Source organism: Dromaius novaehollandiae, chromosome 2, assembly GCF_036370855.1.
Source record: "Dromaius novaehollandiae isolate bDroNov1 chromosome 2, bDroNov1.hap1, whole genome shotgun sequence".
NCBI classification, from domain to species: Eukaryota; Metazoa; Chordata; class Aves; order Casuariiformes; family Dromaiidae; genus Dromaius; species Dromaius novaehollandiae.
The window spans coordinates 130,182,159-130,191,674 of record NC_088099.1 but is presented as its reverse complement, the minus strand read 5'-3'; the positions used below and the strand labels follow the sequence as shown (position 1 = coordinate 130,191,674).

Sequence of the window (9,516 nt, the reverse complement as noted above, 5' to 3'; positions counted from 1 at the left end):
AAGCCCCCACGAGTTCAGTGTGTGCCTGTGAAGCCCCTCACGCCGGGCGTCCCCCTGCACCAAGCAACTTTCAGCCTCGGGGAGGGGGCGAGGCATGGGGTCACCGGCAAGCAGGTAGCGCCGCTACGGAGCGAAGGCTCCGCTCCGCCGGGGAAAGGCAGCGGCAGCGGAAAGAGGCCGGCAGAGCCGTCTCCGCCCCGCTCCCCTCCCCCCGCTCCCGCCTTTTGCGCGCGGGAGCCGGGCGTTAACGGCCGCCAACGGCCGCGGCGCTGGGCCGCGCGCTGACGGGAGCCCCCGGCCACTGGCTTCGGGGGCGGCGCTGTCGCTAGGGCGGCAGCTCGGCAGGAGCCGGTGCTGTTCCCGTAACCAAGGCGCTGCCAGAGACGCACACAAAACACTGAGCGAAGCGAGCTCGGGGGCCGCCTTTGCAGCTCTTCTCCTCCCTGCACCATGCTCTGCTCCAGGCAGCGCCTGCCCGCTGCTCCCTGAGGGGAAGCCTGCCGCCCGCCGCCGGCTTCTGCCTAGTTGAGCGGGCGATTCACACCCACCTCGTTCCCCCTGCGCCCTGTTACCTGAGTTAGCGCCGTCCCCGGGACTTGGGCTGCCGTCCCTTCGCAGCGCCTGCCCCCGCTCCTGCTGTGGCAGCCCTTCGGCGGCGGGGGAGCGAGCTGGCAGCAGCCGCCGTGGCCGGGGTAGAGGAGCCTCAGCCCCCATCCCCGGAGCTCTTCATGGCGTCTCACCAGCAGACCAGGATACAAGCCTACCTGGAGAAGAATAAGATCGGGCCCCTCTTCGAGGTAAGGTGCGCTCATCGCGGCCGGCTCCTCCGCGGAGGGCAGCGGTGGGGGCGGGGTGCGCCCAGGAGGCCCCCAGCTCCCCGCCTCCGGGGAGCCCCCGCAGGGGGAAGGTGAGTGGAGGGGTCCCTTTGCCGTGTGTCCGGCCGGGAAGGGGAGGGCGAGCCTTGCACACACGGCACTTCGGCACACGCTGCCCTCCCCCCGCCCTCCTGCCTCATACCGCCCATGTTCCTCAGGAAAGACGATGCCCTTCTAGCCCTCGTGTCCCCCTTCCCCATCCCTCTGAACGTCGGGGCTCCGGGCACTCCTTCCTCCCCCTCGCACACATGCTCCTTGGCCCCCTTCCCGGCGCTGTCCCGCCGCAGCAGCGCTGCCCCGTGGCGCGCCCGTGGATGTGCCCGGCTTCGTTTCCCCGCGGCACATGTGCTGCCCCACGGCCCGTGAAACAGGTGCCTCCTCGCCCCCACCCGCGGCCGTAGGCACCGCAGGCTCCTGGAGGCGCCCCGCAGCTCTCCCCGGGCCGGGCGCCGGCCCCGGAGCTGCCTGCGGAGCCCCGGGGCGCTGCAGGGGGCGGCGGGCGCGGGGCCGCGCTGTGGTGGGACGGCGACCCGGTCCCGGCGTGGGGGGCGTGTGAGGGCTGCCCTTCCCTGCGATGTGAGGCAGAGGTAGTGCTCCCGAGTCCCGCTGTCTCTAGGGAGACAGCCCAGGGCAGCGCTGAGCGGTGAAGCCCGGGCAGTGGGTGCCCCACTGCCCTGTGGGCGAGACCTAAAGCAAGCAAGAAGGGCCACTTGGGAGTAAATTTGTCCTACGAAAAAGTGTGTGGCGATGATGTTTTGTAAAATTTTTATCTGCAATCATACACTTGGGAACAGCATTTTTGCTATAGATTTCCCTTGGTATTATGAAGATGCACAGATGTGCATATTTTACTATTTCTGTGCATAAACTACGAATACTTACGATTTGAAAAGGTACTAGAGCAATCACAATTATTACTATTCTAACATCCCTTTTCTAATACTGTTTTTACATCTAAATGCACATATGTTATACTCAGCAGTATTATCCTAAGACTTGTCTCCTTTTTTCGGTATTTAACTTGTTCTCAGTCAAGCTTACTACATATGAAATCTGTGTATTGCTGGTTTATTGAAGCAAATAGTGTGGTGGATACTTTGTCTTCAGTACATGTTTTGAGTGGCATTTGCAAACCCTTACAAGATTCGAATTTTTTAGAAAACTAATTGCCCGTGGTCAGGTTTTACATTTTGCATGGACTGAAGCTGTTATTACCAATTATGTTGATTTAGTATTAGAAGTGTTAGATATTTTCATTTTGCAATAAGTAAGACCTCATTTGAAAGAACTGTAAATTGATATGAGGGAGCAGTTGGTGAGTTTTCTACTTCTAGTTTTCATAAAAATTGAAACATTTGTGTGGTTCAATTTCTGAACAGAAGACTTTGTTTTAATCAATGCAGTTGCTAGGCCTATATAGCTAACTGATTCCTGTTTATTACAATGAGAATTAAGTGCCTCGATGTAGTTGAGGAGCCAGGCCTTTGACAGCTGTCATTTTCTTCTGAATTTTCTCTAATTGACCTGTCATTTTACATATAAAAATTCAAACTTTACCTGACATTGCTGTTCCGAATCACTGTCCTTTAACCTAGTTTCTCGATAGTGTAAGGTGCTCATTTCTTTTAGTAAAATAGAAGGATGCTTTAATTATCAACAGTGGAGGAAAAAAATGAAGAGGTTGTATTTGTTAAGCATTCCTTATGTCTCTAAATATTTCACTAATCACTAATAATGTAGAGATTTCGTCTTGGTATAAAGAGCCTGTGGAAGGCTCTTCACATCCCTTAAACCTTGTAGACTGTCTACAGGTTGTTAGCGTGCTCCGCTATACCGTGAAGAAATTTTTATGCCAAACCCACATAGACCTCAATAGTAGGGAGTGAATTTAAGATGCAGTGCTGCAGCATTCATGCAGCTGGCAAAAGTTATTTTAGTCCGTAACACTGTGAGAAAAAGCATCTTAATTCTTATCTTCTCCACTTCCTTAATAGCCCCACCTTCTACCTAAACTCTATTCATGTTTATTTCATTTTGGTAATGTGTTTTTTGTTCTCAACAGTTTTTTGGAGATCTACAACTTGTACTTGATCTTGTAGTCCTTAGTAAGCGGGAGGCATGTTTCTAAAGTTAATGAGAGTTGATCAAAGACTGTGCATAAGGTAAAGCTTATACTGTATACTAATATTCCTATTGCATATGGAATTGTTGCATATCGGGCATAATGTATGATCACAGTCAGATATATTCAGTAATACATCAGTTTTCCACATCTGTAGCAGTTCTGTCACATCATGAAAAAAGACGTGCACTTCAGCTTTCATTGAGAAACAACTAGCATTGTCTTCACACTGTTTCTGATAGGTTTATCCCACTTCTGGTTTTGATGCTAATGAATCACCGGTTGTCATAGATGACAGCCATCTTCTTTTGCAGTGAGTACTAATTTTCTAATACCAACTCAGAACACAGTAGGCTTGGATTCAGTTTTCTGCAGTGTTATTTGCAGAGCAGACTATAATTGTTCAATACATACTTCAACATTTTAGGGAATGCATAAAATAATAGTGGATAACTGAGGGCAATCACAAGAGAGAAGAAAATGAAGGCAGGACATGAAGGCTTTTTAAGAAGGCAGCAGTGGTGATGCATAAATAGATCATATTGCACACCTGCACAAATGAATGCTAAGTGATCAGGAGGAATACCACTGTATATCTTAGATGATAATGCCGGCACAGTGAGCTGATGGCAGGAATACTACTAGTCTGTTTTCTGATGATGAAGTATAATTGCCCTGTATTATAGTCAAGAGCCCTAGATGCTGTTAGTTGTCACTTGGTCGTTCTGTTACAGTTGCTTGCAGTTTCTATGATAATGTATCTTTTCTCCTTTCTGTCTGGTATTTTTTCCCCTCTTTTACCATTGTTAGGGCTTTCTATACTTCATTAGCCAGCAGCATCTACCTATTCTTTGGGACTTCATCTTTTGTTCCTTCTGCATATGCTGTTTATGGAGATGAGTACATTTTACTTCTTCATTGAAGTTTTGTGTGATTTGACACTTGTATTATCTTTCTAATTGGTGTAAAAGAGAGAAGCATTCAAAAGAAGTACTGATATGTGAAATGCAAATAGGCTGTAGGCCCTCCCTTTGTTAAAAAGTTGTTTCCATCTCTGTATAAAGAAAGGTAGGAGTAACCTTCTGGAAAAGGAATTAATGAGCTTATCAGACTGCCTCAGCAGGCATCAGTCTCCTACTGACTACCAGTATCACTTAACGCATTGTAGAAAGTCCTATCCAGCCAACTGAAAAAGGTAATTCCCAGATTCACTTGACTACAGACATTTTTACCGGTTAAATTCTTATTTATGGCTGAAAGGTGGGAAGGGAGGTGGGTGGGAATTAGTGTTTACATCTGAGACTGTGTCAATTTTGGGACTTTGAGGCAGATTTTAAGACAACTGAGATCCTTCAGCACTATTTCCCCCCATTTAATGTAGGTCCTCAAATCATGGCTTTTCAAAATTCTTATTTAGCTGCTATTTCAGCTTACAGGTGCCTAAGGTTTTTTTGCTGTTAAAATTCCTTGTGAACCTATAGGCAACTTCTAAATGCCCCAAGCTGTGCAGGTGTTGGTAGTGCTGACAGTAATATGGTCTTAAGCCAACCCTCTAAATTCTGTCAGTTTTCGTGAACTGGCTCTTCCTTATCTTATCCTGGTTTGCAGGGCTTTTTTTTGTTCCTTTCAATTTTGAAAACTTAGTCTTCTTCCTGTAAGAGTTTATTGGTGTCTGAGAATACTGTGGTTGGATACCTAGTTTAGATTTGAGGAATGCCCTTTAGAAACGCCTCTCTTCTGGGATTTCGTGGCAATACTCATCATAGCACTACCTGATCTTTTTTTGCATTGAACTCTCGGAATGTAACGAGAATTCTAAATGTGAATTATTTCTGAGAAGAAGCTTCGCTGTTGTTTTTTTCCATCTTTCTGAAATGTGAACAGGAGGTGTGTGCTTAAAATTGGCTGGGACAGAGTATTCAGAATCAGCACCCACTCATTTCTGTCTGAGTGAAGTATTGACCCACTTTGTGTTTTAAGCGTCCAATCCAACAAATTCCTTTCTTGTACTAATAATCTCAATGAATAATCCTGACGCCTGTCAGTATCTATACTTCTGGACTTTTGTACCTCTCTGTCTCTTCAGGATCTAGTTGTGTTCCTGGAGAGTTTTTTTCCTATGAATTTGAAAGCTGGATCAACAGTCTTAAGAACAGATAGCAATAAATTTTGAGAGCTCCTAGATAAATTTAATATTTTTAAATTTTCTTATTTATAGAACTGCAGCTAAAATATTGAGCAGGTGTATTGTTGTCATGCAAACCAGAATACTGTAATTCCTTTGAGCTATAAAAAGCCAAAACAACTCTTCTGAAAATAAACATATGAAAACCCTGGCTATCTGAGAATTGTTTTCTCAAAGAAATGTGGGCTTGGAACTATAATTTTTCATTTTGAACAAAATAAAGACTAAGTTCATACTACCAGAGTTAGCTTTTTTCCTTTTGGCAGACAAATTCCTGAATGAAATATAAAAGGAAACTGTTCTATATTTAGTGTGGTTTTTTTTTTCTAAATGAGAGAGTATTGTGAAAGTATATTATCCATTGACTTCCTGTAGATAATTTAACCAAAATAACTGTGTTTATAACTTTAAATGTAAACCTGGACACATTCTAATGCATCTGTTTGGTGAATAACAGCATTTATAGTGTGTCTTGTGAGTCAGTTAGTCAAAGTTTGTGAGTGAATCTTGGAGTTTGGATCATTTTCTGAAGCAACCTTTGTCCTCAGGTCTTAAATACACAGAGGCAGAGACTGTCAAGTTGAGCGTCTCAGTTACCAGTTTAAGATTTCTTACAGTATCAGATTGTTTTAAGGTGTAATATCTGTGAGGTGGATAATACTGATGCTCTTACAGAATTGTTTTCTTTTGGATTTGCTCATGTTATATTTTATTTTGGTTTTATGCCTAATTGGTTAGACTCTGATCCTAGCATGCAAGAGTCTGCTCTGGATCATGTGAATGTCTTAAATAAACTGGAAGTGAGCTCCTCAGCTGTTTTGTTTCTTTTGATTAATCCAATCTTTTGTTACAATGGACAAATATAAATATCCAATATTAAATAAAAGAAACTTCAATGGCTTTAACTTGATCTTTAATTTTTTCTTGTGTGTTCTTTGCTGTTACTGGTTTATGCTTTTCCAAGTGTGCTAGATACTATCTGTACCCCAGAGCCAGCACAGTCTCGGTCTTTTTTTTTTGTACCTCCTAGATGGAATACAATTCTGAAAGGTTTGGGCAGCCAGTACCTTAAACAGAATTTCTACAGCATGCAGAAAACTTCTATACTGTTACAAAACAAATGGGTTTCTTAGCTTCTTCATTTCAGTATGATATCTGTGGTTTACAGATTTGCTGAATGCACATACATAGTGTGGCAGAAGAGGTGCCTGTTATTAGTGCTTGTTTCTTTTAGAATGGTACTTTGCAAGCTGAAGCACTCAAAAATTGAGTTAGAAGTATAATATTCAAGAGCATCTTAATATCACATTGTTTTACATCTCCCCTCTAATCAGATTCTTTCTCTTTTTTTCCCATGTCTTTGCTTCCCACTTGCTCCTTTCCATTTTCTGTCTTGTTTGTATTCTCACATCTTTTTATTGAATGTCCAGTCCCCCAGTGGCCAAATGTGTATCTTTTGTTTCTTCATTATCTCCACTGTTTTTTGCTTTTTTACCGCAGTTTTCTTCCATTGTTGCATTCCAACATATTCTCCTGTTACCTGTGTTCCATTCTGAATTCTGAAATTCTTGCTGTATACCCGCAGCTTCCTTTTACCTTGTGTATTACCATGCTTTGCTGAGGCCATTCCCAGACACCAAACACAAAGAAGCAGGGACAAATAAGTCATTGTGATTGGTCTTGTGATTTTTTTGGAAAGCATATGTGCTTTTTGTATGATTGAGGGTTAATGGAGATATTTTATTATCTCTGGACTTGAGAGATGGTCTCAGACTTTTTATGTTCAGCAACTTCTGGACCAAAGACTGCCCGAAACCCTTAGTGTTGCTACTATCCAGATAAAAATGAGGTATTATCTACTGTATTGAGTATTCTCCCCCTTGCATACAGTTGCACTCTTTTCTTGTTCTTCTAGCCATGAAATATGAGGGAGGCTTGTCTTCTCTGCTACCAGAAACTGAGAGAAACAGTTGCAACCTTACTAGAAGGAAAATTATTTTTAAATACAGTTGCTGTAGAAAAATGTTGGCCTCTTGATGAAGACACTGTGCTGTTTCAGACTTACTGAAAGTAAATGAAAAGCAGCATCCATTTGATAGGAGGAATAAAATTTGTAAGTTTAATTCCAGGATGTACAAGGAGAGCATGATCGTTTGAAAAGCACACCTATATGTCTTTGAGATGACCGCCCAAAACATCCGTATTTGCTCTCGGTATGAAGGAAAATATCCTTATTAAAAGCTTGCAACAGACACCTTTTAATGTCTTAACTTCTATGACAGGTACAGTATGCCATGCTGTGTTAATTTCTCTTTTAGCTACTCTGTTTTATTGAACATCAGTCTTTAGTTACATCCAGAGATGTTCAGGCAGAGTTGTTAGGCTAAAGTTATACTGCATCTCTGGTTTTGCTTTTTTGTTATTTTGGCAGGTTTTTTTCCGTTGTTCATATAAAATGCGAAGTATTGTCTTTGCACTAAACATTTATTATACTTCCCAGTGAAACACCTGAGTTTTGAACATAACCTTACATAGCAATGTGAGGAAAACATGTTACAATTATAGGAAGTGCCCATACAAAACAATGTGTATACATTTTCTGATATATAATATATAGAGGACTATTTTCCATCAGTCATTTTTTGCAAAATTTCTGTCCATATGGAGAGTGGAAATTGTTACCTTCTTGTGTATTTATGTGAAGGATTCTTTCTTTCTCCTTATACTGCTAGCTCCCTGCAGTATTCAGCGAATGAAATCACTCTATTCACTCACCAGATTTCTCCATAGTAGCTGGAACAATAAGCTTATCAAGCTCTTTTGTTAGCTTCTGGAGGAGCTCTTTTCTGGGGCAGGAATAATTGGAATTTGTGTCTTTCAGCTGTGTTGGAGCCTTTTTAATTGAATCATTCGTCCCCTCATAGCTTGTTTTACTCCAGGTACTCTGGAGTGAGAAATTCTGAGGCTGATCTGGTAGCCAGTTGCTGCATGTCCTGCTCATCTTCAACTGTGGCTGACCATTCCTGCCGTTCTTGTTCTAGCACTGGTGCTTGTCTGATATTACTGCTAACCAGTTTGGAGAGCTGAAATGGAAGAAAAGGAATCCTGCAAAAAAAGTGAAGAGTGTTGTGTTGATTTAGCTCAGTGACTCAGCATGTGGTCTGATGAGGAGCACACCACTGGATCAGGAGAAAAAGTAAAAAGTATGTGGCCAGAGGGTGAGGGGAAGGAGAGCGAGGAGCATGGCTGCCTTTGTTCTGTATGGAAGAAGCCTAAAGTTAGCTTCATATGGCTCATGCCTTTTAAAGGTGCAGTTCCCCATAGGGGAGGGGAATGCCATGGAGCTCAGCCTGATCCCTTCTGTGAAGGAACCGCAGCAGCAGAGGGAATTTAGTAGTTTAGGGAATATGATCTAATGGATTAGGAGGAAATGGACCACACAAATACACTGAGTGTGGAAGTGAGAAATGACAGGAAATGGAAAGGGATGAGATGATAAAGATTAATGCTATATTGCCAAGACATTATTCTTTGATTTTTTTTTCTTATAATCTCAGTCCCTAGAGTAAAATGGTTACCTGGAATCTCTTCTTTCCTTTTTTAAAGTAAGGTTCTAGTGCTATGCTGAAAGCATAACTGAAGAATGAGAAATACAGACCAAATAAAAGAAATTATAACTTTTTATCATCTAAAGAAATGTTCATGTTTTTTAGTGCATGATTCATACTTTTAATAATTGATCTTGGCCATACTGCTTGAGTATATATTTTCCTTCTTAACACTACTATTAATATTGGCTGCTGTGACACAAACTCCTCCATCACATGTTGTGTTGTACTCCATTGGATGGCATTGCATCTCAGGTGACATTCGTGTGAGTGGAGGGGTAAACTGATGATTGTGAAGGATTTCTCTGGTCAGATATCCATCTCAAAGAAAGAAAACCTGAATGATGTTTAAGTTCCATGTTTTTTTGATGCACTAATGCAGAAAAAACAGCTCTGTATTGTTGATAGCAGAATTCTTCCTAGAAGTCTAAATAAGTTAAGATGGCTCTTTTGGAGACTTGGGAGATGGTTCATAGAACTGAAAAGGAAGGATAGTTTCATTTGGAGATAACCTTAGGAGAGAACATATGCAAGCAATTATGGATAAGCAGGTTAGGAAGAAATAAATTTAATGTGATGGATTCTGTGATGGTTTTGTAGAGATAGAATTTAGGGGCAAGGGTATAGGTAAGGCTGGAGTGGGAGAGGACAAGATTACTGGATTTATATGATTGGGATTATTGGGAGTTCTCAGGTTGAAATATTTGTGTGTGCATGTGTGTTTGC

General features: G+C 42.6%; 1 protein-coding gene across 5 annotated transcripts in view; it reads left to right on the top strand.

Moving 5' to 3' along the window:
- Positions 1–213: 213 nt before the first annotated feature.
- Positions 214–9,516, top strand: part of C2H8orf34 (chromosome 2 C8orf34 homolog) — a 191,392-nt gene continuing 182,089 nt past the window's right edge. For 4 of the 5 annotated variants that reach the window (XM_064507424.1, XM_026115237.2, XM_064507425.1 and 1 more), the window contains exon 1: positions 214–797. In XM_064507424.1, coding sequence (XP_064363494.1) covers positions 729–797 — 69 coding nt within the window. In that variant the 5' untranslated portion in view covers positions 214–728. Of the gene's footprint in view, positions 803–9,516 lie in introns of all 5 variants that reach the window. The other variant, XM_064507423.1, reaches the window with a different exon arrangement.